The sequence below is a fragment of the Ceratotherium simum genome, chromosome 26 (genome assembly GCF_057802395.1).
Source record: "Ceratotherium simum simum isolate JZ-2026a chromosome 26, ASM5780239v1, whole genome shotgun sequence".
Classification (NCBI taxonomy): domain Eukaryota; kingdom Metazoa; phylum Chordata; class Mammalia; order Perissodactyla; family Rhinocerotidae; genus Ceratotherium; species Ceratotherium simum.
Genome location: NC_141925.1, coordinates 3,129,889 through 3,157,600, shown reverse-complemented (window position 1 = coordinate 3,157,600; position 27,712 = coordinate 3,129,889). Strand labels below are relative to the sequence as shown.

Below are 27,712 nucleotides of genomic sequence, written 5' to 3'. Positions count from 1 at the left end.
GCTCGGTGTAGCTCGGCTGCGGGCCTCTGGGGAGGAGTTGGTGTCCTGTTCGGGTTCAGCTCTGGCGGCAGGAAAGAGTTAAAGCCACCGAGTCTGTAGGGCCACCAGGCCTAGAGGGCCCTGCGCGCGGCTCGGCGCGTGGATGTCGCCGTCTCGCGTCCCGGTTCTGGGAGGCGTTGCGCGTCCAGATCGTTCCTCCGTCGCTTCAGGCGGCCCGCGGCGCCTGGTAGCCGGTAGCCCCGCCCAGTGAGGGTCGTCAGCCCTTGCACGCGACGGGCTCTCGGCCTTCCCGCGGCGCAGCCGAGCTGTCGGCCGGGGCTCGTGGCAGCCTCCGGGAGTGAGAGGCCGTTTTGTCCCGGTCAGGCTCAACGGCCCCTGAGGGCTTCGTACCCTTCTCTGGGCCGCGCATCCCTCACCACGATTCTGTTTTTTCTTGTGAGGTAGGTTTAACCTGTGAAATAGGTTCCATTTACAGTTCTCCTTGACAGAGAAATTGAGCCAAGAAGTGACTTGCTCAGGGTCACATAATTTACCAGTGGCGGCTCCTAGACGGGCACTTAGGTCCCCTGCTGTCCTTTCTTCTGCTTTTTCTGCTGCAGCATGCACCCCCCCCGCCCCCAGAGGATGGGAACCTTCTTTTCATCTCGTATCTCCTGCAGTGTCTGGCAGTTACCGCGGTAAGACAGGCGTTCCATAAATATTTACTGAGTCTCATTTATAAGAATCTGAGTATTTCGGGTTGTCGGTGTTCTCCTAATTAGGAGTGTTTTCGTAGTGTCAGCCTCTACCAATCCAGTGATTCTTTACTAAGTGTGCTATGTGTACCTCGCGTTACAGAGCCTGTAAGACAGTGTCTTTGATTGAAGCAATCTAGTAAGAGGACTGAGGCAGTGTCACCAATATCAGTAACACAAGGTAGGAAAAGGTAAGACATGAGCTGAACGGCTGCGGGAATTCCAAGGAAATGAAAGTTGATTTTTGGTTGGGGAAAATTATAAACGACCTTGAGGGATTTGCTCAGAGCAGAGAGTGGGATCACATTCCCGGCAGAGGGAAAGGTAAGAGCGAAGAGCAAAGCCTTGAAAGCTGAAAAGATTAGAGTGAGAGAAAATCTGTAGTACGTTTCTAGTAAATGTAATTGGGCTACACATTTAGACAAAGAGTTAAAGTTAGAAAATGAGTTCCTGTGGACCTATTATGGAGTGCTTTGAATGGGAGTGAAGAGATTGCATTTAATAAAGTAAATCCTGGAGCATCATTGAGGGTTTTTGAGGGAGTTTCTTTCTAGGGCAGTTCATCTGGAGATAAGCTTAAGGCAGGAATGAAAATGGGATACCATTACGAGGCCATTATGCTGTTTTTGCTTTTAGATAGAATGGTGTTTCACTCCTCTGTGCTCTAAATTTAGATCCCTTTTCAGTGAGAGAAAAGGATTAAACAAAGGCAATAGTAATGAGCATCTGCCTAAGTCTCTTGAATATGTTTCAGATCAGGTTTATTTCCCCAGAATCTCTGTCAGGTTGGGACTTAGTTTCTTCAGATTAATTATTGTTTCCAGTCTCTCAGAACCAGTGGACAGTAATGTTCTGAGCATTGAGATCCTGGTCATCTGGCCCAAGGCTGAGCGTATAATTGGAACTTATTAAATTGAATAAATGAAGTTCTGCCAGCAGTGCCCTTGGATGTCATTGGCAGGCCTGATTCATAACATGGGTAGGGAGTTGCTTAGGGAAGATGGGGATAAAAATGTGGGAAAAGAGACTATGAAAGGAAGAAGATGAAGCAAGTCACAAATGGTGAATAGTGAATGAGGGCCACTGATGATATTCATTGTTTGAAGTTTGGTGCCATAGTTGCTTACCCTTGCTGTGGAGCCCCTAAAAGTCCCAAGTCTTTCCTTTTGATTTCACCTTCCTCTGCCTGGGCACTGTTTGAGAAATGATGAATGTACAGCTGAGAAGCAATGAAAGCAAAACATGAGACACCACACAACTGCCGTAGGGGGCTGAAGGTTTTTGGTGGGTGACTGGCTGGAGATAATGGTGCTCCTATTGGCTAATGAATTCCCTCTTTTTTTTTTTTCTTTTCCATTTATGACAATTGCCTTAGTTATTGCTTCCTCTTTTAGAAAGTTTCTTGATCTTAGCCTGTCATTGGCTCCGCACTCTTTTAACTATGCTATTCTTTCATGATCCTCTTAGTGCCCCAGAAACCAGTTGGCATTTCTTGCAACAACTGTTAGAGAAGACTAAGGGTCTGGACTCTTCTGGGTTCCTAGATGAGAGTCTTGTGAGAATTCTATGTAGTTGAGGAATGAATGAAAGCCAGTCAGGCTCTGCCCTACAGGAGAGGAAAATAACTGAAATACCAATCATTTTCCTCATTTCTCTGACATACTTTTCTTTCTTCATAGCACCTGGAATGGATAAAAATGGCTGTTTTTGTTACTTCCCATGAGGTTCTGTATCTGGAATGAGAACTATGAACTTAATCTAGAGTAGGACATTTCTAAGGAAATGGAATGGCATTGGGCAGCACCAGGAGGACCTGCAAGGAATATTTGAGGGCACAGAGCTACAAAGGTTGTCAACAGAAGAATTTATGGGAAACAATTGATCAGAAACACTAGTAGAGAAACCTTTTAAATTTCTTCAAGCAGTGGAAAAATTGAGTCTTGGTTCAAATTAAGGAAAATCTACACTGAAGAGAAAATCAAATAAAGTCTGAAATATAAAAAGTATGTTGCTTAACACCCTAATGTAAATTTAGGAAAACAAATGAAAGGGCAGATCCTTTTAAAATTTCTTAACTATGGCACAATGTTTGTAAAACTTTTGGACTCATCTCTAAAAATTGCCATGATTCTGAAACTCGATAATATCCCAAATATGGAACAGTTTCAATGAAAAATAACACTTGAGAATACACCAGACGTACACAAGGATGATCTGAGTGTGGAAAAGTGCCGCTAACTAATAAATCACATACTTTCAGATTACCTTGGTAAACATAAGGAACAGTCAAGTTAAAGCTCAGTCTTTAACAATGCTGTGCTGAATGCAATAAAAGTTGGATTTCATTCCTATGGAGAACAGAACCTGCTTTCTTCTTCACCTAAGGATACCATACAGCTGTTCCCAAAGTCCAGCTCTCCAGATATCCCAGTGTCAGGGTAGATTGGAGTCTCTATCCAGGCAGATGGCCTGCTGCCCAGTGAACACTATGTACAGAGCAATATGAGCACCATTTTCTTTTCTGGCAGTGAGGTAAAATCAGGTCATTTTGGAAGAGGAGAAGCCACACTGCATCTCTGCTACACAAGATTACTCTGTCCTTACCTTTGAGGCTTTCACACTCCCTTCTTCTCAAGCACCACTTTTTATTGAGACTTATCTCACCTGGGTCTATTCTTGTGGGCACATCTTGCCTTCTCTCTTCCTCTTGTGTCTTTTCCTTGTTGAGTTAGGGAGAGTATGCAGGCATTCCTCTTATTCCTGACTGGTGCTGCTATATCTGTCAAGGGAGAGGAGAAGGAGCAGGGGGTTCTGAAAACTGATCATCCATGTCTTACAGGAACAACAGCTAGACAGGACTTTGGCAGTGGCAGCTTTCTGAGCTCATAAGACCTTTACCTCTAGACTAGCACTGCAATCATGAGCCCTTATCTCTTTTAGTCCATTGCCCTTCAGTACAAATGCCTGTGCCTTCTGGGGCTTTGAGCTAGTTTTTGTGGGTTTGTTTTGTTTTGTTTTTAATTTTTTTTTCCAATTCAGTAAGGCTTTCCCTTTTTTTTCTCCTGTTGGTTGTTTGAAACCAAATTCAGTATGAATAAGAGAGGGAAATACACAACATTGAATTTAGAGGAGAAAATGAAGGTTCTAAGTAGGATTGAAGCTGGACGGTCTCTTAAAAGTGTAATGGATGAATTTGGAATCAGTAAATCAACATTTTATGACATTAAAAAGAATAAGAAATTGATTTTGGACTTTGTACTAAGGCAGGACATGCCATTAGTAGGGGCTGAGAAGAGAAAGAGGACCACAGGAGCCAAATATGGAGATGTGGACGATGCAGTCTACATGTGGTACCAACAAAAACACTCAGCTGGTGTCCCTGTTAGAGGTGTGGAGCTTCAGGCTGCTGCAGAGAGATTCGCCCAGTGTTTTGGGCGAACAGACTTCAAAGCTAGCACTGGTTGGCTTTTTAGATTTCGAAATAGGCACGCAATTGGGAACCAAAAAGTATGTGGGGAACAAGTCCTAAGTTCAGCTTCAGAAAATGTTGAGCCATTTCGGCAAAAATTGTCCATGCTTATCAAGGAGGAGAAACTGCATCTAGCTCAGCTGTACAGTGGGGATGAAACTGACCTCTTTTGGAAGTCAATGCCAGAAAACACTCAGGCAAGCAGAAAAGATATCTGCCTGCCCGGGAGAAAAATAAACAAAGAAAAGTTGTCTGCTCTTTTATGTGCAAATGCAGATGGAACTCATAAGTTAAAGTCAATCATTATTGGAAAATCGAGGTTGCCCAAAAATGTGAAAGAGGATACAAGTACATTACCTGTGATATATAAACCTAGTAAGGATGTTTGGTTCACCAGAGAATTGTTTTCAGAATGGTTCTTTCAAAACTTTGTTCCTGAGGTCAGGCATTTTCAACTTAATGTTCTAAGATTCCATGAAGAGGACGTCAGAGCCTTGTTACTTCTGGACAGTTCTCCAGTTCACCCTTCCACTGAATCACTAACCAGTGAGGATGGTCGAATAAAATGCATGTTTTTTCCCCGTAACACTTCAACCTTGATTCAACCAATGAATCAAGGTGTGATCTTGAGCTGCAAACGACTTTATAGGTGGAGGCAACTTGAAGAGAGTCTTGTCATTTTCGAAGAAAGTGATGATGAGCAAGATAAAGGAGAAAAAGGAGTTTCCAAGATTAAAATCTACAACATAAAAAGTGCAATTTTTAACTGGGCAAAGAGTTGGGATGAAGTAAAACAAATAACCATAGCAAATGCATGGGAAAATCTTCTTTACAAAAAGGAACCTGAATATGATCTTCAAGGCTTAGAAGATGGGGATTATAGAGAAATTCTTGAGAAATGTGGGGAGTTGGAAACCAAGCTGGATGATGATAGGGTGTGGTTAAATGGGGATGATGAAGAAAAGGGTAGTCTCCCCAAAACAAAAGGTGGGATTACAAAGGAAGTTGTTCAAAAAGGAGGAGGAACTGAAGAGCAGACTGCTGAGTTTAAGTTATCTGCAGTCAGAGAGAGTTTAGACTACCTTCTTGACTTTGTTGATGCCACACCTGAATTTCAAAGGTTCCATTTCACACTGAAAGAGATGCAACAGGAAGTAATCAAGAAACAGTTCCAGAGTAGAATCCATTCTAGAATTGGTAGCTTTTTGAAACCTAGGCCTCATAATATTAGGGATTCCTTCAATATGCCTTCAACTTCTGGTTCTAGTAATTAGATTTTGTGTTTAAAGAGTTCTGCAGTTATGATAATATATGATGTAGACCTGTTGGGAATTGTCATGGTTTTTATCAACAGAACTCATTTTGCATATCAATGTCTACTTAAATAGTTTATAAAGTATACAATTTGAAAATAATAAATTTGTTTCTTTAAATGTATAAATATATTCATTAATCCATATTTTTTCTGTTTTAGACAAGGATCTGGATAATGAGGATTATTGTCCCAGATTATCTAAGGTGGAATGGATGTGGGAAAGCATTAAATTTTACCAGTGTATTCACAGTATATAACAAAGAAGCTATACGCTGACTAGTTTAGTTACCTTTAAGAAGATAAGGATAGATATGGTGTTCTGTTTAATGGTATGACATGTTCTGCTTTCTTAAATTTGTCCACCTATTTAGTGTTTTTTCCCCTCTTAATGTGGAAGTAACATATGCTGGTTATAGAGGATACATAAAAAACATAAAAAACATCCAAATTCTATCGACCAATGATTGTCTTGCCTAACACTTTGATATATTTCAAAAATAGGCAGATTACATTGTAAATACAATTTTATATTGTCTTAATATATTTTAGGCTTTGGTATTAATAATGTTAGCATTTGTTGAGACACCTTTCAAGCCTGGGGTAGAAAGGATTGTGGAAGCAGCTCAGGGGGATGGCAGATGAGCATACTGGACAGCTCTCTAGTTTCTTTTGAGTCATTGCATCAAACATCCTTTTTTTCTCCCCAGTGGTAAAAAATTCCCAGAATAAATGACTGGCAGTCACACTCCTTTCAAAAGGAGTCATTGATTCTGGAAACTTCACGTTGCCCTTCCATGCTAGGCATGGAGTGTAGTGTTGGGCATTTAGACCTGAATTACAAAGAACGACTAGGAACAAACCACCGTTGGAAGTGTAAGAGCTGAGATGCGTATGGACAGGGCTTGGATAGGAGGGGAAGTATCTGAGAGGATCAAGTGTGACTTTTGAGCTGGGCTTTCAAGTTCGTGGGGGGAGGGGAAGGGCAATCCAGGCAAAGGGGAGCGTGAGCACAGGCTGTTCGGTGTGGGAGTGCTTCTCCTTGGGAAGCTGCAAGTTCCCTGGATGGTTGCTGTAGGGGCAGCTGGCAGAGAAAAGCAGGAGAGACGGGGCCCGATTTTCAGTGTCCTTGGGGGATCGTCTTAAGATTTTAGACTTCGGTCTCGGCCCACGTAAAGTCCTGTCGGCTCTACCTCCTGAATGTCTCATCTCTTGTCTCCGCTTCTCCCTCCTCACCTCTCGTGTCCCGGTGCAGGCTGCCATCACGCCCTCTCTTTAGTCTCCCTGCCCTCCTTTCATGTCCTCTCCCCATCCTTTCCCCACCCTGTAGCCAGCGCGAGCGAACTCAAAAGAGGAGGTGCCTCGCTTGCTCAAGTCCCTTCGTAGGCTTCCCATTGTGTTTAAACAAAGACCCACCCACTGAGGACAGCCTGCAGGCCCCGGGTGGGCCGGCCGAGGCCCGCCCTTTCCGGGTCCTGAGACGCCTCTTTCCCCGGGCCGACCATCACCCAGCTCTGCGCCTGCCTCCTGCTGGACCACGAGAGCCGGCGCGGACGCTCAGCCCGGCTGACGCGTACCTGAAGGACGAAGTTTTGGAGAGTGCTGTTGCGCCGCCCGTATCCGCTCAGGTGGAGGGAGAGAGGAGCCCCGCTCTGTGGCCGGACCTAGCCCTGGGAGGGGGCCTGCGGGGAGCGCGCCTCCCGGCGCGACCATAGAGCGCCCGCCGGCGGGCCAGAGCGGCCGGGGCAGGGAGGAGCCGCGGGCGGAGGGCGGGCGGGAGGAGAGGCGCGGCGGGGCGCGTCGTGGGGCAGAGTTGGCGCTCAGGCGCTGGGCGGAAGATGAGGAAAGGTTTGTCGGGAGCGGCAGCTGAGCGCACCATGGTCACAGCCCTTGCTCCTCCGGGGGCCGACTCGGGAGCCATCCTCGTTGCGGCCAGCTGGGTGGAGCAGAAAGGCGGTTTTAGGGGCGCGGCGCCTGTCCACCATGCTGGCGGAAGGCTAAGCTGCGGGAGCCACGGACCCGTTTGCTTTGCCTGAGAAAGGACCGACGTCCTTGGTTCTGAAATCATTCCCATGGACTAGAGCTCCTCCGACAAACCCAGGCACCTCACTCTTGTTCCGGTGGCAGAGGCAGGATTCCTAAACTTAAACTGGACCTTCTCCCGGGGGAGCGGAGAATCCCCTCAAAGGGCAGCTTCACCTCCAGAACCTGGGAACCACATCCAGGTTCTAGAACGTCTTCCTGCCTTGAGAGGAAGTGGGAATGGAGAGGCAAACACAATTCCTCATTAAGTTCAAAAACATACCCTACGATTTCGGAAAGAAACATCTCAATATTTTCTTTCCCCCACCTTTCTGCCTGGGGAAATCTTACTAGCTCCCTGGAGCAGGTCTGGATCCTGGTGAGTCACCAGTTTTGATTTCTGACTGAAGCTTCTGGGACATTCAAAGTGTCTCAGTGATGAATTGAGGACTGTAACTGGAAGATTTGTCAGAAGTTTTTTGTAGTCTGAGCCATTTTTCCTCAACCATTTTGTTATTGTTGAATGTACCTAGACCATTCCCACTGCCTCCTAACAGGGTACCAGTCAGGCAAGACTTAGCCCCTCTTACTAAAAATTAGATGATCAGAAGGAATTATCAGTCTCCCTTTCAAGAATGGAAGTCAGTTTTTAGTCAGAAGTGCTTACAGATTGAAAGCTAAAAGAAAATACTTCTAATAAATGCACTTTTGCTTTAATTCATCTTGCTGTTCTTGAGCTCTGATAACCAAAGAAGTTAGTCTCCTAGTGGTAACAAATTTGCTAGTTGGTTTCCTGTAACACACCTTAAGACCTTTTTACATGACTTGTTTCAAATGCTTGTGAAACATTTACAAAAATTACAAGTCTTAAAGCAGTGGTGTGACTTTGTACTTGCCAAAATTGTATCAGTTGATAATGTAATGATTCAACAGTAAACTCTTCCTAAAAGCATGTGGAGTCTAAAACCTCAAATTTCAGATTATGATATTGAGACCCATAAGTTCCTTCATTACTGCAGTAAAAATTCTTAAAGTGGTTTCTGATGGGTTTTTCTGGGGAAAAAACACACAAACAATGTAGTGCTTGTTTTAACACTTCTTGCAGGCTGTGGCATTACAGGCTTTGTCCTCATTGATGGCTACCCTGCTGCCTCTGCCAGGCGTTTCCACATTGCTTAAATGTGGTACTAATTCTCCACCCAGGAGCTATTCTGGTCTCATGTACTACCTTTGCTATAAGGATGTGTGGCTATCGCTCAGTAAGTCCTCATCTCCCAGGTCTCCTTGTACCCATTTGAACTGAGGGGGCAGGGGTCTTTACTGCCCCCAGCGTCAGTCTCCCTTTGACATAAAAGCCAGTTGGAATCTGTTCTGGTTTCTTTTTCAACTGGACTAGCAGGTAAACCTATGAATGTAAAAAGTATGTCTGTAATGTAAAAGTATGAACGTAAAAAGCATACACTTCGCCATCCCTTGCAATGACCTCATGGGTGGTTGCAGTAAGGGCCTCTGACCTGCTCTTTGAAATATGACTACAAGGGAAGAAGTCATCAATCTTGCCTGTCAATAGCATGCAAGATGGCTCTCTGAAATTCCTGCCAGCATGTTCTTACATTGGTCTCAGTGCCAGGTACTTAGAAGGAAGACAATCTTGCCAGTATTACCTGCCCATAGATGGCACAAATAGATGAGTACTTTCTATGTGCCAGGCACTACGTGTTTTACATGCAATATTTTGTGACATCTCATTAAAACAAGGCCGAGAACAGCTCTGCATGTGAAGTTTGCTAGAAGGGGAGCTAGACTGAGGACTAGGGGGAGGCTTCTATTGGAAAGCCTTTTTAGTGACAGGAGTGAATTACCCAGGGATCCTCATTGCTCTGGCCTTAAGCTGCAGTGCTCCAAATAGGAGCAACACCAGTTGGACCACATCATAAGATCTGCACGGGTGATATTACTGGGAGGGAGGGGAATGGACAGGGAGGGTGCTTTCCATTTTCATGAGATTTACAATACACGTAAGTTGCCATTTCAACCAGAGAGAGTACTTAGTAACATCAACTTTACATCATCCACCTATTTCATGGCATCAGTAGCCACATCAGCCCTGCCCTGCTCCTACCACTGTTGATCCTACATTAATCTCTCTCAAATCCTCACCCTCCTTCCCTGCCCCTCAACCCCCACACTACCACTGCCCTCTTGTGGATAAGAGAAAGGGAGAGAAATGAGAAAGAATAAGATTTTTAAAAATCAGCTCAGAAAACCAAGAGAAAAGTCATACTAAACTGAGGCAGGGCTGAGACAAGACTGATAAGGAAGAGGCAGGGCACGTAGGGTAATTTGCCTCACTTAAAATTGCTGTATTTTATTGTATTGTTGCCAATGGAATGTTTCATCTTTTTCTCCCAAAGAACAGCTAGTTACATGTCTTCCTCCAGGGCCAAATCCTGAGATGTTTTCCTGGCATCCAGATTTCCTACTCCTAAAATACTTTTTGGTATTCTACCTCTTTCCCATACATACACACTCTTAGAATTCCTATTCCTGATTCCCCATTCTAAAATGTTTTCCCCTAATAATTTTGCCCTCCCTTATAACTTCCCTCCATTAGTGGGCTATAACTCAGTTATATCAGGACCATCTTTCCTGGGAACCATTTGCAAGACCAAAATATTCTGTCTTTGAAGAGCCAGATCTTCCTTCAGCTACTTTGCAAGAAAGTAAATATTCTAAACAAAGAATCAGATTTTTTTTTACTGTTGTACACTACAGAAGGAAAAAAACCTTCTAGGAGACCCTTATGACATCATCACCCCAATCAGCCACTGGGCGTGACTTTTTGTTATCAAACAACAGTCTGAGCCTGGAGCTGGCCAGGGCCACACCTTACCTCACCAGACACCCAGCCTGTCTGCTGACACCTTTGTTGGAACCTTCCCGACCAACCCTAAGACCGCAAGGAGAAAGCAGGTCCTCTAACCAAAGCAGACAAAAGACATATCAACACTGGAGGCTAAGACAAAGGCCCTCAATGAAGAGTCACACACTTTCATGTCTCCAGAAGATATTTATTACCATCCAAACATATTTTCAACAGGGAAAGGCATGATCCTTAATTTCCCTAGGATCCACATTTTCAAAGTCTCCCATGGAACCCACTGAAGACTCTGGAGCTTTGTTTATCTTCCTCTGACAGAGGTGGGGGAAGTCTCGATCTCTGCAAAAGGTAAGCTAATTCAGATTCCAGTTTCCTCTGTCAATTCCTGGGCTGACCTGCAAATTCCATCTTGCTATTTCCCTTAGGTCTCTGGTTCCTTTTTGTCTGAGGTGACATTTACATGCATGGCCTGCCCATGGGCCCTCCTGGGGTTGATGGGGCCATTGAGGGGTGCTGTGGTGGCTGCCATAGATTGCCCATGGCTTCCCAGCCAGGGCCTTTGTGAGAGCTGCAACTCAACCACCGGTCTTTCATCGCCTCCAGCTGGTTTCCCAGGAGACCTGGCCCCTCTTCTTTGGTCTCAGGGCCTCAGACACCCAAATGCTCCTGCTGCATGTCACAAGTGAGGAAGCAGTAATGGAAAGTCACGCGGATTCCCAAAGTTGTTGGGATAGACACTGGACACAGTAAGGCACCGAAATCACAACTTGGCTAAATATACTGAGGGGGTAGGTGCACCCTGGGCAGGTCACCTTAAAGACTTGCCATCCTCACTAGTTCAGGCAAAATTCCTTTTTAGTTTTATGCTAATCCTGTGCTGCCTCTGTACCTCCCTCACAGTGACCCTCCCCCTGGTTACTCTTTATAATAATTACCTTAAAAACACAGATCATTTGGTCAGTTGAACAAGGAATACCAGCTCTTCACAACAGGACCCTCTGAATATACCACCTTATCTGGGCCAAAAAGAAATCCCATTGTTTCTATCCCGTGTGAGTTCTCTGATGACTCATAAGGCGTGAACTCCGAGAAAAGCTTTCTCCACATTCAGAACATTTATAGGGTCTCTCTCCGGTATGGGTTCTCAGATGACGAATCCGATTTGAGCTGTGAGAGAAACTGTCTCCACATTCATGACAGGTATAGGGTTTTTCTCCCGTATGAATTCTTTGGTGCCTGATTAAGTTGGATCTATGAGAGAAGTTTTCCCCACAAAGGGTACATTTATATGGTTTCTCTCCTGTGTGCGTTCTCTGATGTCTGGTGAGATGCATGCCCTGCCGGAAGCTTTTCCCACAAGTCAAACATTCAAAGAGTTTCTTCTCTGCCTTGTGGGTTCCATGATTTGTAAGAAAGAGAGTGCTGTCACTTATTGCTTCCCCACACTCAGAGAAGGGGTAAAGCCTCTCTTTCTCGTGAGTTCTTTCATGTATGACAAGGTGTGAACTTCGAGAGAAACTTTTCCCACACTCGGCACACTTATAGGGTTTCTCTCCTGTGTGAATTCTCTGGTGCCTAAGGAGGTTAGAACTGTGAGCAAAGATCTCCCCACACTCGGGGCACTTGTAGGGCTTTTCACCTGTGTGTGTTCTCTGGTGCCTGTGCAGATTGGAGTTGCAAGAGAAGCTTTTTCCACATACGTTACATTGATAGGGCTTCTCACCTGTGTGGGTGCGCTGATGGCGAGTCAGGTGAGTATTCTGACTGAAGCTCTTTCCACATTCGAGGCACTTATGGGCCTCTTCTCCCAAGTGTGCTCTGTGTAGTGATAAAAAGTGTGGGTTCCCACCAAAGATTTCACTGCACTCCACACCCATACACAGTCTTTCTGCTACATGTATTCTCTGGTGCCTAATTAGGTTTGAGTTGTTTGAGAAATTTTTGCCACACAATGGACATAAATGGAGCTTCTTCAGCTGCAGTTCCTTTGGTCGCCCCAGTTCCCTGCAACTTGTGGCCCCCACTAAGGACTGCTCCATCCGAACTTCTGGGGGAGGCTCCCAAGGCCCTTCTGCCCTGTCCCGAAGCCTTCCCTGCTCAGGACTCCAGGGCACCTCTCCTCTGGCCTGGCCAGGCAGCAGCACCTGAGGGTGGACACTCTCAGAGGAAACAGACTCAGCAATTTCTTCCTGGTTCTCAAATTTCTCTTCCCCTGTTAGAGCCAGAGAAACCAAACCCCCCCTACATTATTTCTACACTGGAGAAAAGAAAATCCCACATGTCTGCTACTGCCTGTAGGTCAGAAGTCCAGAAGGGCTGGTTCTACCTCCGTTTCCCATCTTCCCTGTATACGTAAAGCACTCTAGAGAGGCATCCGGATAAGGTGTGGGGCCATCGCTCAGGAATCAGAGCTCAGACCAGTCTTAAATTCCCTTGTAGGGGCCCCTACCTCCCTCTTCAACTGAGCCTCTGGCTTCTGCCCTTCATAAATGGGTGGGATGGAGCAGGGCTGGGACTAGGGTGGGCCACTGAGCCCAGGAGTGAATGCCTCCTTACATTTTGCATCCCGGGTCCCTCACTGGGATGAAAGTGGGCAGAGGAGACACAGGAAGCAACATACCTCCTGGGCAGCAATGATGGGCTAGCCCTAGACCCATACCCTCAAATGCCTCACTCCCAACAGTGGCAGGCTAGCTGAGCAGGCTGCTCCTCTTCATTCCTTACCTGGAGATGGGCTTCTTGGGCTCAGGCCCTCCTTGCAAATCTGAACACTGGGATCCCATGGCTTTCCTCCTTGTTCCACCTGGGTGCTCAGGGCCTCCTGACTAGGAACCTGAGACTCTGTTTACAACGAAAAAAACAGATTTCTGTGTCACCACTTTCCTCTACCAGGCAGGGGAAACAAAGATAGTCTTGTTCCCTGCCCTCACTGGGTAGATACAGAAGGTGCAGTAAGTCTGACAGCAATTACTCAGAATTAGAATTACTTAGAATATACACTAAACTGTTCCCAGCAGTTATACCTCTAGAGAAAGAAATCGGGGAAAGGAGACTATGGCTTTTTTCTTTTTACGCTTTTGTAGCACTTGGGGTTTTTTACAAAGAGAATGTATACTTTTGTAATTAAAACAACAATCAAACGAACATGGTCAGAGTGGTCAGTTCCTTGAGGAATTAGTTTAATGTTGTAAAAAGTCTTCACTCTTATGGATAAATATAAAATAGAACTAAGTTTGACTGGACAACTCCAGAAAGAAAAAATATAACATGATGGACAATCATAAAAGGACCTGGAGCTCTGAGAGGACCCTGAGATTAAAACCCAAAAGTGCCATTCCTGTGCTATGCTAAAACAAAACCTCACTCCAACTCCAGCAAACAAGGACTTTAAACAGTTTAGTTCCAAGAACTTGTAACCTGAACTTCTCTTCCTATTTAGCACTCACCAAAAGAGCTGTGCTGAACTTAGGGCACCAAGCCATGACCCAATGATGGGAGAACCTGGAGAAGGTCCCAATGAAGGGAACCAAACCCAGTAGTGACCCCTTTGTAGAATTAGTGCAAGTGAGCTGATAGTTGTGCTTCTCTTTACAAAAACCTGATGTATGAAAACGAAGTGCAGTGTGACTCTTTTCTACCATGTGTTTGTCAACGTGGCTATAATCGTAATGTACACAGTCCTGTTTTATGCTGTTTTTTTGGTTTGTTTTTTTGTGAGGGAGATTGGCCCTGGGCTAACATTTGTGCCCATCTTCCTCTACTTTATATGGGACACTGCCACAGCATGGCTCGACGAGCGGTGTGCGCCGGGGATCCGAACCTGTGAACCCTTCGGCCACGGAAGCGGAGCCCGTGCACTTAACCGCTGGGCCACCGGGCTGGCCCTACGCTGTTTTTTAAGGCTTCCCCCAACTTTGAGAATTTTCATACATACAGAAAAGTTGAACGAATTACACAGTACTTGTACACTCTCCACCTAACACCAACTTCCAGTCTTTTGTCATATTTCATAGGCTTCATTTTTAATCTCTGCATAAAGAGTTCAACACATAGATGTATCTTTAATTATGCTTAATTTATTTAACCCCTGTTCTGGATATATATATCTCATTTCCAAATTTTCATAAGGCCTTCCCCCTGTCCTGAATTTTTAAGGGCTGGGACAGCTGTTAAGCTGGAGTGTTGATGCCAGTGCCCCTGAAATTTGTGCTTTGGGAAGGGCCTAGAAATACTAATGGAGCATAGAAAACATAAATGAGGTCAGGCAAATAAGCATCTCGAAATTGCAAGGCATCAAGAACTTAGAGCCCCACAGCATCCTGGGACACAGTGTGTGCGTGATGTGGGGCAGTGGGTCACTGGATTTGATTTGTTCTGCCCTGGGAAGTCCATTAATGCTCAGACTCCCTGCCTTTAGCTCTGGCAGCCGGGGCCCATAAGTGTGCCAACTGTGCCACTTCGCAGATGTTTAACTGATCCTCGTCGAGGGAACTTTAGACAAAGGGAGATCTTCTGCCAAACTCAGAACTTACTCCAGGAGCTGATGGCTAAGGGACAGGACCCTAGTCAGAAATGGCTCAGTCTTCATCCCCGGAAAGGAAGTCCTTACCCAGTGAGTCCACATTCTCAAAACGCTCCTGCACCGTGTCCCTGGAGAGGGCCCTCCTACTAGGATCTTGATGCCCCCACTCCTCTTGGGAGACGTACATAGCCATGTCCTCTAAGCTCTCAGGCAACTGAAACAGCACAAGATCTCCTTTAGCCTCTGAGGCACCAAGAACAATTCAAGCAGAATCACAGGTTAAAGGGGCAAAAGTGGGGGTGGGGGTGGTGCAGGCAAGAACACATTTCATGGGGAAGAAGGGAACCAGGCCGCCAACTGAGGTGAGGAGGGAGATGCTCGTGGTCAGGGAGAAAGGCTCCTCTCCAAGTGGCAAAAGGACCCACCCCAACTCGAGCAAGGTGGTGAGGTGCTATTGAGGGGAGACAATGGGAACTTCCACATCACCTGAGGCCCAGTAATCTCCTTGTCTTCCATGTTTCCTTCAGGAGGAAAGAGTGAAAGCCAGGGAGCAGACAATGCTGAAGGTGACAGAAATCATGATGAGAATGGCATTCCTAATTCTTAGCAACCCAAGGATTATGACAACACAGTATCCATTTCCCAACACCCAGTCTCTGCTCTGAGGATTAAATACTGAACAAAAGAAGGCAACAGGGGCATAATAATGTGATATCCAAAATCACGGGGTGAGGGTAAAGGAATGCCAGCACTTTTCCCTGCTGGCTTGCAGAATTCAAGCCCTCAATCATTCATCTAGCTCTAAATGTCTCTGTTCTGCATACAAAAGGGCTTACTGAGAGATCCCCTCCCTCCCACCCTGAAAAGAACCCAAACCACCACTTCTAGATCTTTTACTCCACATCTGGGAATCCTGAGGTCAGAAATTCCCTCTCCTTGGCAGTGGTGTTCCATCCTGCTGGTGGCAGGGGCAACCCCGAAGCCCCTCCTCCCTCCCAACTGCCCAAATAACTGTTCCTCACCCCTCTCCTTTACAGCCTGGGGGTCCCTTTTGGGGCTGGGGCCTAGCAGCTCTTGCAGCCTGGGGCCAGGGCTTCGCTCAGTCTCCATTGGCTCCAGCTTGAAGCTCGGTGACTCTCGTGCTGTTTCCAGAGGCAAAGTCTCCTCCAAAAGCACTTCTGTTCCCCGCCCATGGTTTGTGACCTGGGAACCAACCCACATCACTCATCATCACAACAGGGCCTGAGAGGAAGGGAAATTAGCACAGAATTCTGAGGGCAAGCCTTCAACAGAGAACCACTGACGATCCCTTTGGACCCAGCAAGAGAGAAGAATGGTTTACACTACAGTGCTTTCTCATCGCAGGTGCATCCAAGAAAACATGTTGGAGGAGGAGGGGTCCTGCTCCTAGTGCACACCTCCCACACACAGCTCTTCTAACACATCTCACTCCCTCTCACTTTCCCCCACCTTTTCTAGATGCTTTCATTTCTCACTACTGGATAAGTTAAACCTGGGGGGCCCTGGGGGCAAGTACTCTCAGAACCTGAGTGCCAAACTGTTTTTTCTAAGTCCACTATTAACTGCAATCCAGCTCTACAGAGACCAGACTGCTTACCCTAATATAACAATAACTAACAGCTATTAAGTAATAACTATAAGCCAGTAGTGTGATCAAAACTACATGCTGCTCTTTTTCTAACCCTGAAAGCAACCCTAGACAGGTATTTTATCATTCTCATTTTACCAGTGGCAAATCTGAGACCCAAAGAGATTAAGTAATTTGCCCAAAGTCACAAAGCTAGTACGGAGCAGAGTGAGGATTTGAATCCTGCGAGCTAACTCCGGGGGTGGGGGTGGGGGTGGGGGAGTGGGCACACTAACGCAGAGACACTGCCTCCGTGTGGAAACAGGGCACTCATCACTGCTCACGGTCCATTTGGGGAAAATCTAGGGAATGAATGTTTCTGACTAAACTACAAAAAGGCCTCATGCCCACGTATGGTCTACTCAGATCAAGTAAATTCGTATGGGAAACTGGGCCAGCGCGATGTCCCGGTCCTCGGGGCCAAAGAAATCGCAGATAACTCTTTCTCCCACCTGTTGCCTCGGTCTCACAAGCTCTCTCTGCATATCTTCCACAAGGGTCACCGCTTCCTCGCCGCTCTCCGGATGCAGCTCCTGCACCCTGCTCTGGATCTCCTGGGGCAAGATGGTCAGAAACTGCTCCAACACCAGCAGCTCCAGGATCTGCTCCTTAGTACGCATCTCAGGCCGCAGCCACCCATGGCAAAGCTCCTGGAGCCGGCTGAGGGCTTCCCGGGGCCCAGCGGCCTCCTGGAAGCGGAACCGTCTGAAGCGCAAGTGGGAGGCCTCTGGACTGGGCCCTGGGTCTGGCTGGGGCAGCTCGTGACTCCAGACGCAGTCCTCCTCCAGTTTCACTATCAGGAGCCCTTCACGGTCCTGGGAGCCCGGGCCCGACGCCATCGTCAAGCCCCGGAGCGCCTTGGCCCCGAAACCAGCTGCGCCCGTCTAGGAAGGCGCCCCCGTCCCCGCGCAAGTATGGCCAGCGTCGGTAGATGCCGGGGGGCCTGGTGCTTCAAGTCCCGGTCGAGGACCCCAGCTCCAGCCCCGGCGCAGCCAGCTCCGGGGCCTCGACCCCAGTCAGTCCCGAGCGTAGCCGCGCCGGCCCCCTAGGCCGTCCCGCCAGCACCTCCCTAAGACAGGACGTGAGAGCTGCGGTTTTGCCCTCGTCGCGGACTCACGCAGGACTCGGCATTCTGCTCCCAGCCGGAAGTCTCAGCGCGCGAGTTAGGCGTCCACAGCCAACGGCGCCTGCTCAGGACCAACTTCCGGGTCACGTTCTGAGAACTCTAGCGTCCATTGGGTCAGGTCTCGCATAGACTCACCGCTGACCAACCACAAGGGAAGATTTTGCCTGCGGGGGCGGGACGAGTTAGGGGCCAATTGGAGACGAGAGGCGGGGCCCGAAAGCGCAGAGGCCCCTAGGGGCGACTGGAGTCGCCAGAACGATGTGTGGAAAGTAATAGCAAGGCGGGTGTGACCGGCGGACTACGTGGGTTAGAATCCCTCGGAAAGCTCACTAAAGTGCAGACCCTGGAGCCACGCGATCCAGTGCGTCAGAGTGTCGGGGTGGGCCTGGACATCTGAATTGTTAACAAGCTCCCCCGAGAAATTCTTCCCCCACAGCCAAATTTGAGAATCACTGTCCCGGTCATAACAGATTTAAAGGTAGTCTCCACCCGCTCCGGTTATCCGGGGCTGCAAGAGAGGGCCCCCACTCGTCCCGGCGGCTTTGGGGGAAGTCACCCGGGTTCCACCGGGCCGCCCGCTCGGCGCCTCAGGGAGGCGGAGAAGCGTGCCGCCCTGCCCGCGTCAGCGCCGCCGCGGGGCCTGCCGGGAGATGCAGTCCACAGCACGGCCCACACCTGCGCCTGCGCCCTGGGCAGGTGCCGGAGCGGCGGAGAGCCGGGCGCAGAGGCAGTGAAGCCGGCGCGGTGTTGGTGGTGTGGTGCTGGTGGCCGGCCAGGGTTCCGCTTCTGGCGGCTGGACGTCCCCGAGGGCCGCTCGGGACCCGGCCCGCGCCACTGGCTTCCAATTTTAAACCGGATTTTAATCTTGCCTGGGACTTGCTGTTCATTGTCTAGCCCTGGGAGGGCGGGATCGTTATTCATCTCCCTCCTAGCTCGGCCTTGAACTCTCATCGTGAGGGACGAATCGGGGGAAACTCGGAGGGTCGATTCCCTGGCCAGCGCAGTCAGGGGCTTTCTGCCGGTGAGGGAAGGGCGGCCCAGTTGTGAGGCGGGTGTCCACGGCCAAGGTCGGCCCAGCTCCTCCATTCCCTCCAGCGACGGTCAGGCCCGTGGGCTCAGGAGGTAGAAGCATCGTTGGAGTGAATCGTGACAACCCGTAACCGTTGATTGAGCGCCTGCTTACATGCAACTGGATACATATACAATACACAAACTGTAGGAAGTAGACGCTGTTATCATCCCGTTACAGATAAGGGCACCACTTGCCCAGGGTCACACAGCTAGTCTGTCGCTGAAGTTCAAGCTACCGTGATGGTAAAGGGTGATGTGGGGATGGAGAGGGTCGACTTTGAATGATTGGGTGGAAACAGTCCTGAGTATTTTGGGTTTTTTTCTGTTTCACTCCAGGGAAAAAGACAAGTCTACAAGGTGTTGTAGCAGATGCGGTTCTAGAGGCCTTATAGTGCACAGGCAGGTATAGGTCCATTTCAGAAAACCTTGTTGAGACCTGTGACCTCAGAGTCCTCTAACACCATTTTCATGTTTTAGACATTCGTATTTCAGGAGACTATAGATTCTAACCTCATAACCACTTCTCTGGCATTTACTATGTCATCTCAGACAAGTTATTCAATCTCGCTAAGCCCCAAACCTCAGTTCCCTCATCTGTTTTGAGGGGATAATACTATACCCACCTTATAACATGTAAGGTGAGGTGAGGATTAAATGAGCTAGCATATGTAGGATGCTTAGAACGGTACCTAGCACCTAGTATGAACTCAATAAATATTAACTGTTATTAATGCAGAGCAAATTCCTGAAGGCTTACCTTACCCTATCTCATAGAAAAGCCACTAGGGTTATTATCACAGGATGTGGGGAATGTTTGCAAAACTACACATGCCTTGAGATGGGAAGAATGAAGGATGAATCATTTGCTAAGTTCTCTTTGATTTTAGGTTATCAGTGGGTACTTAAAGCTAGATGGACTTTCAGAGTTATTCAAAATTTCTCTTAGTATTCCTCCTCCATTTCTTTGAGGCCTGTCTATATTCAGACAGAGAAAATAGTTGATACTTGACTGGGAGTGGGGTTATAGGCCAGCAGATGTATTGGGGTTCATTTGGGGCAGGAGTTCCTAACCTAGAGCAGCACTGTCCAATAGAACTTGCTGTGATGGTGGCTACTGAGCACTTAAAATGCAGCTAGTGTTGCTAAGTGCCACCTAGTGGCTACCATATTGGTCAACGCAGTTCTAGAGGGTCACATGGATGGATCTGGAGATTTTGTAAACCTTGTATGTGTATTTTCTAGGAAGTGGATCCATGGTTTTCATCAAGTTCTCAAAACCACCAAAAAGATTAAGGACCACTACTTTTGGGTTTTAGTGAAAAATAAGTTAAGGGAAGTAAGTATGTCCTCTTGTAACCACTATTGATTCTACTTTCTTATATTTGCTTGTCCTCAGCTAAAGGTGGCTCCTTGACTATTAAAGAGAAAAACAAATCTGAATCTCAGATAAAGAACCTCTACTACTCCTGGTTTTATTTCTCAGGAGTACTAGATTCTGTCTCCTGAGCTGGTTTCGGTCCTTACGTAGGTCTTATAGATTCCCTTGGTGTCAAGGGGGGGGTTGTCTGTGCCTGGTTTTCAAACTGGCATTTGATGAAATCTACAGTGTTAAGACTTTCAAGTCTGCTCTTTGGGCTAGGAACAGACAAATGAGCAGTTCCTGTCATTCTGAAATGCTGCTTTCCTGCCTCTCACTTTAAGATATCCTGGCCTCCAGGCTTCTGACACTCTAAGCCTTTGCTGCTGGCCACTCTCCTCAGTTTCGGTTTCTTCCCACTTACTTGACTACAGCTTCCCTGTGATCTAGGGCTTAGGGTTTGTTTTACCTGTACCACATTACACTTTGATCCCACTCTTAGCTTTGAAATCCGGTCATAAAATACTGACTTTAAATGGCATTCCATTTGAAATGCATTTTATTTTTATTAGTCTGAAATATATTGCCTTTTCTCCATGAAAATATAAGGTAAAGCATTTTGCTCCACTTCCAGTATTTTGATAAAAAATTCTGGAATTTAAATTTTCCTTCGGATTACCATTAACCAAACTAACTTGCTAATATTGTTTGGTAATGTTAATATTTAAACATTTTCCTGTATTTGGGTCTTAAATCACTATTTACCAACCCACATTTTAATGCAGATCTGTAATCTTTGTCATAGGTGAGGAGGGAGAGGAAGGGACACAAAGAGGGTGCAAACCATAACTGCTGTCAGTGAGGGAGGGGATGGTAGGACACGGCGGGAAATTGATCTGGGGAAAATTTTACTGGTTGTCTTTAGATTGCCAGAAACACTGTTAGTTGTTTTGGTTAATTTCAAGATAATCCACTTCTAGACTTCAGCTAAAAGAAACATATAAAGATGGTTTTTACTGGTCACCAACCAAACCCAGTTCAGATACCAATTTGTATTTGAAAATTTCTTAACTGAAATTAATCCAGGACATGGTTCCAAAACTCCGACTTTTACCTCTCTGTTTTCTCTTGGGACTCAATGTTTCTCAGCTTAAATACAGTCAGAATTTTAGGAAGATTTACTTCACATTTTAGACCCAACTTAGATCATTCTATCATCAAAATATTCAAACAATAATATAAAACTAATTTAGTGCATTGACTTTAACATAAAAGTAATTCACTCCTCTTCCATAGATTGGAGAACAGTATCCTAGAGTTGAGCACAAAAAGAGCTTTCCCCTTATTTTGGTTTTGTTTTAATATTTAAAAACTGCCTGACAGAGGATCCAGGTGAAATAATCCTAACTGAGAAGGAAATAGATATAGACAGGCCATCTGCCCCAGAAATCAGCCTGAATTCAGGAAAAACCAGTGGTGACCCAAACTATCATGCTTCCTTTCTTTTCTTTTTTTTTTTTTTGTGAGGAAGATCAGCCCTGAGCTAACATCCATGCTAATCCTCCTCTTTTGGCTCAGGAAGACCGGCTCTGAGCTAACATCTATTGCCAATCCTCCTCCTTTTTTTTTTTTTCCCTCCAAAGCCCCAGTAGATAGTTGTATGTCATAGTTGCACATCCTTCTAGTTGCTGTATGTGGGACGCGGCCTCAGCATGGCTGGAGAAGCGGTGCATCGGTGCGCACCAGGGATCTGAACCTGGGCCGCCAGTAGCGGAGCGTGCGCACTTAACCGCTAAGCCATGGGGCTGGCCCCTTCCTGTCTTTCTTATGGCCAGGATATCCAGTACCACAGCCTGGCCTGAGCTCCCCAGTGGAGCACAGAGAAGAGCCATGGGTGAAGGGATTTCAGGATCCAAAGAAATGAAACAACGATTTGACTTCAAGATAGGTGAGTGTTCATTGGAGAGGAGGGAAGAAAGAAAAGAAAAATTCAGCCTTAATTGGACTAAAAAGCTTTGGGATCTACTTAGGAGTTTCTATCATTTCATTCCTGGTTTAATACAATCCTTTTTTCCTCCTCATTTTCTTTCTCCTTGGAATAGGGTGACATGTTCAATTTCTATTTCTTCTCTCAGGTTTTGAGATCAGGAGAGAAAATGAAGAAGCTTCTTCAAAGCAGAAAAAACTGAGAACTCTGCATCCATTCACCGTTACTTTAGAGGAGAATGCTCTCTATGGTTCTATTTTACAAAAAGACTAAAAACATTTAGAAGGTTAATGTGTAAATCATCATAACAATCTATGGAGAGAGAACCCTGAGAACTCCAACCTGGAAAATCCTCTCAATGTTAGACTTACTGAGCACCAGAGCATTCATTCAGGAGAGGAACCTCACAAGTGCCCTGGCTGTGGGAAAAGCTTCCCTCATTCAGACCTTTATAGACACTAACATCTTCACACGGGGGAGAGACCCTATGAATGCACTACACTTTATGGAAAGCAATTTGACAGTGTTTTAAAAATCTTACAATGTTTCTCCTTTTTGATCAAGCAGTTCCACATCTGAGAAACTATTCTGAGGGGGAAAAACAAAACAAAACAAAACAAAACAGCAACAACAAAAATAAAAGTCTTTACACACACACACACAGAACCTCCAAAGGTTCCCCACTGCTCTGATAATAAAGCACAGACTCCTCAACACGGCTATAAAGATCTTCATGACACAGGCCCTGAACTGTGGCAACAAGCACTGCAGTTGACTTCTGCCCCCCACCCCACGTCAGAATCACTTTCTTCTGGGCTCCCATGGTGCTTTGCTTAGACCTCATTGTTAGCACTTAACTGAGTTCACCTTAGCTGGGAGGGTCAGTTGCAATCATACTATGACCTGTGTCTTCCCTGGCCCTTCTAATATACATATATCAACATCCCACACGTGACTGGAGTTTTATAGGGTAGAGAACATCTATTATTCATCTCTTCATCCCTTAAAGTGCCCTGTACATACTAAACATTAATAAATGTAACATTGAATCAATAAAGATGTGAAATAGCTCTGAGAAACTAAGAACATAACATTACATGGATATGCCTAGTTATACTTCTGAGCATTTTGAAAAGATAAAGGCAAAAAACAGTGCCCAACCCATAAGTACTATAAAGATTAAGTGAAATATATTTAAATATAGGCTCTATACAAAATAAACTTTCAATGAATATCAGTGTATTTTATTTCTAGTCTTTGTTGTTTAATGATAAAAGCATTTAAAGGGCCGGCTCCGTGGCTTAGCGGTTAAGTGCGTGCGCTCTGATGCTGGCAGCCTGGGTTCGGATCCCGGGCACGCCCCAAGGCACCACTTCTCCGTCCAACGTGAGGCCGAGACCCACGTACAGCAACTAGAAGGATGTGAACCTATGACATACAACTATCTACTGGGGCTTTGGGGGGAAAAAAATGAATAAATAAAATCTTTAAAAAAAAAAAAAAAGCATTTAAGGTTATGAGTTTTCCTCTAACTGCCACTTTGGTTACATCCCATAATTTTTATATAGAATATTCTCTTTATTGATGATTTCAAAATAGTTTGTCATTGCAGTTTTTATTTTATTTCCTCTTTGAGCCAAGAGTTGGTCAACTGGTCAAGCTGGTCAAGAAAATTTTCCTCTTAAATTTTTTTTTAATTGCATTGATTAGCAAATAAGATCTGGTGCCGGCCCAGTGGCATAGTGGTTAAATTTGTGTGCTCTGCTTCAGCAGCATGGGGTTTGAGGGTTCAGATCCTGGGCACGGACCTATGCACCGCTCATCAAGCCATGCTGTGGTGGCATCCCACATACAAAATGGAGGAAGATGGGTACAGATGTTAGCTCAGGGCAAATCTTCCTCACCAAAAAAAAAAAAAGAAAATGAGATACATTATATTTCTGCTTTGAAAGTTCACTTAGGTTTTCTTGTAGAGTTATATTTGATAAAACTTAAGTATCCTAAAGGCCCTAGAAAACAAGGGTTCTATTTGTAGGACACAAATCTAGTCTAGTCTTGGACTTCTCAAGTACTTTTATATCTTTGGAAGCATCCTTGGTGCTTGTGTGAAGGAGAAGTGAGACAGAGGAGTTTGGGTTGGTTCTCATTCTGTCTCCTTGAGTTTTTTTACTTCCTCTTTCCTGTTAAGAGGTTTTAAAAAAAAACCCTATTCTATGGATTTTATAAAGCAATTGTTAACAGCTAATACAGCTGGCAATAAAAATAGGTGGCTGCAAGACCCAGAAGAGAATTTTTCCTTTTCTTTAGCTGAGACAGTCCTCCCTAAGATGCTATAGTTGTTTGTCTTCTTGAAAGCAGAAAGAACCTGCAGGGGCCATGTTAAGAATTTTGCAATTGTGACTTTCCACAATCTGCAGGGATTCTTTCACAGTGTGTTGAGGATGTTGTCAAGGCTAACATCAAGGAAATCAGGGAATAGACTGGTGAATCAGCTCCCAAAGGGCTCACAATGTAGTGGGGGGGGGGTGAGAGACATTACACTTTGCCTTCCTGCACCTGCATTCACCTTCACATTCCCAAAAAACTATCCTAAGGGCCCTCTAGGAATCTTCATGATCTTTAATTCTGAAATGAGTACCCATCCTGAAATACTCTTTCATTTCTAGCCTAGTGATCTAGGCTGAATAATCTCAGAAAAGACTAAAGCTCAGGCTTAAGCTTCTGAGCCTGGCTCCCTGTTTCCTCTCCTCGAGTCACCTGTAAAGATGTGGAACAGGGTGGGAAGGAGACCTCAGTGCTTGGCCTCTCCTTAGCACTTACACTCAGTTTAATCAGTCCCAAATCTGGGTGTTTTAACAACTAGTCTGGAGAGATGTTTTTTCCCCAAATGAGATACAGGTCAGCCTCTGTCCCATCTTTTCCAGTTTGTGTTGTCAGATAGGACTTCTCAGAGGTCTAGCAAAGCCTATCCCCGCATATTTTAAGGCTCCTAGGAAATTAAAATATTATTAAAATTTTGGTATATTTTACATATTTATATTTAACATCTTTAACATCCAACATTAGAACACAACTGGATGTTTTACTAGAGATAACTTTGAAAATCTAAAACTTGAGGCCTTTCATAAAGGTGAGACCATACCAAATGGCCCTGGGAGAGGCCTATCCATCCCTACTTGGCATTCTATCATAACTCTTTAGCCATTTCTCCAAAACTGGGGCCCTTTCCTAGAGGGGAAGGAGAGTTCCCTAAATAGCAGCAAAGAACTAGTAGCTCGTCACATTGGTATTGAGTGGGGACATACTTCCACTGCCTTATCTCCCAGGACAACACAGTTCCCTTGAGCAGGGTGGAATCTCTCCTCCTAAGATGTTCCTCTCAGGTCCTCCAAATGCTAGAGTCCCCGACATACACCAATGGGAGAAGGAAAAGAGAGTAAAATCTGCTCTTATTATCCCAATTCTTCTACTTTCAAGCTGAAGACCATATATTATACTGAGGAGTCCTTCAATGTTTACTGAATCAATGACCTTGACAATGTCTCCAAGTTTGGTTTCTACATCTGTTGTGGTGGTTTTAAAACATGGCTGCAAATTCTTTGCCAGTTCTCCCATCAAGAGGTGGGATCTATGTCCATGGGTGACATATGTCCCTTGTATCTGGGCAGTTTGTGACTGCCACCAGTGAAATATAATGAAATACAGATGTGGTGTGACTTCCAAGGTGAGGTCATAAAATACCATTCCATCTTGTTGGCTAAGAGAACTTGTTCTGGAAGCCCACGTAAGACATCTGGTTACCCTGAGAGCACCTGTCTTGACGTGAGTACAGCCATGTTTGGCCGTTCCATTGACCTACAGCCACCAGCACACAAAGAAATATAAAGCTGCTTTCTCTATGGTGGGAACTGGCCCTTCTCCCATGGAGAGAGTTGCAAGTTGTAGCATTTCAAGGCTCTTTGGGTGTCATAGCACGGGACGGACTGGCCATCTGCCGGGCTGGGACGATAACCAGAGAGAACAATGCATGTACACAACTGCTGGGCTGGGACAATAGCCAGGGGGCTCAGTGCACGTACACCACTGATAACCATTTGTGCATGGGAACACTAAATGCTTGCTCTGCAAGACTCTGTAACTGCTTATATAAACTTCTGGAAACCGAGGCCTGGTGAGAGTTCCACCTGTGGAAGGGACTCCTTGCGCAGGACATGTGATTCCCACCCAGCCATGTCAATGGAAGGGACTCTGCCGGCAGTGGTGCATGGATGTTGTGAATAACCGATCTGATGTGTTTTCTTTTCGGTCAACCTGGTGTTTCTCTTTCCAGTTGATTTGTGTCATTTCCCTTTAGTCGATGTGGATGTTTTCCTTTTCCAGTCGATCTGATGTTTTTCCCTCTCGTTATATGACCTATTCGAATCTGCTGCTATCTCAGCCGATGTGGATGTTTTCCCTTTCCAGTCGAGCTGATGTTTGTCCCTCTTAATATTTGACCTATTCAGATCTGTTTGCGGACTATCGCCTTTACTCTCCCCTATATAATAAAATATACCTTCAGTCCATTTGTTTGGAGGGGAAAGTTTCTTTTACATCTCTGATCGAATCCCCCGAACCTCTCATAACATAATTGGCGCTGTGAGCAGGATTCGATTAAGGAGATGGCTTTCCAACCTAAGTGCCCATCAAGGGACGAATGGATAAAGAAGATGTGGTATATATACACAATGGAATACTACTCAGCCATAAGAAACGATGAAATCCAGCCATTTGTGACAACATGGATGGACATTGAGGGCATGATGCAAAGTGAAATAAGTCAGAGGGAGAAGGTCAAATACCGTATGATTTCCTTCATTAAGTAGTAGATAATAACAACAATAAACAAACACATAGGGACAGAGATTGGATTGGTGGTTACCAGAGGGGAAGGGGGGAGGGAGGAGGGTGAAAGGGATAATTGGGTACATGTGTGTGGTGATGGGTTGTAATTAGTATTTTGGTGGTGAACATGATGTAATCTATGCAGAAATAGAAGTACAATGATGTACACCTGAAATTTTTACAATGTTATAAACCAATGTTACTGCAATAAACAAAAAATTAAAAAAAAAAAAAAAGGAGATGGCTTTCTTGTTCAAACAAAAGGTAACTGAAGCCAAAGTGGAAGAAATTCCAGGATGGGAGGACCCTCCCTTTGCACCCTGGCTGGGGAGTGGACTTGTAGGTCAGGATTATATGAACCTTGGGATGTTCGTCTGCGAGATATGAACCATTGGATGTGACCAAAGCTTTGCAGATGGTGGGAAAAAAAGAGATGATGTTTATTTTCTGGCACGGCGAGATTGATGTTTGTTGACTGCTTATCGTTGGGCTATAGAAGATAGAAATAAAATATAGGGCCGGCCCCATGGCTTAGCGGTTAAGTGCACGCTCCACTGCTGGTGGCCTGGGTTCGGATCCAGGGCACGCACCGGCGCACCGCTTCTCCTGCCATGCTGAGGCCATGTCCCACATACGGCAACTAGAAGGATGTGCAGCTGTGGAGTGCAACTATCTACTGGGGCTTTGGGGGGGGGAAAA

General features: G+C 45.8%; 1 protein-coding gene and 1 non-coding gene across 5 annotated transcripts; one reads left to right on the top strand and one right to left on the bottom strand.

The window, feature by feature from the left end:
• Window positions 1-59: 59 nt before the first annotated feature.
• LOC101401171 (uncharacterized) lies at window positions 60-6,503 on the top strand. 2 transcript variants are annotated; one of them, XR_015556481.1, is made up of 4 exons: window positions 60-440; window positions 600-677; window positions 838-925; window positions 2,414-6,503. It is a non-coding gene; the product is annotated as an uncharacterized LOC101401171 (transcript). The 2 variants fall into 2 exon arrangements; XR_015556480.1 differs by having other exon boundaries at window positions 66-677.
• A 3,217-nt stretch (window positions 6,504-9,720) lies between these two features.
• Window positions 9,721-18,014, bottom strand: ZNF263 (zinc finger protein 263). 3 transcript variants are annotated; one of them, XM_004438134.3, is made up of 6 exons: window positions 17,041-18,014; window positions 15,963-16,143; window positions 15,427-15,500; window positions 15,028-15,154; window positions 13,143-13,259; window positions 9,722-12,630 (listed from the first exon to the last, which is right to left on the bottom strand). In XM_004438134.3, the coding sequence occupies exons 1-6, from the start codon at window positions 17,425-17,427 to the stop codon at window positions 11,462-11,464; spliced, it is 2,055 nt and encodes a 684-aa protein (XP_004438191.1). In that variant the 5' UTR covers window positions 17,428-18,014; the 3' UTR covers window positions 9,722-11,461. The 3 variants fall into 3 exon arrangements, with proteins under 3 accessions (XP_087305646.1, XP_004438191.1, XP_087305647.1); XM_087449521.1 differs by having other exon boundaries at window positions 12,015-12,236; XM_087449520.1 differs by lacking the exons at window positions 15,427-15,500; window positions 15,963-16,143 and having other exon boundaries at window positions 9,721-12,630.
• Between the last annotated feature and the right edge of the window lie 9,698 nt (window positions 18,015-27,712).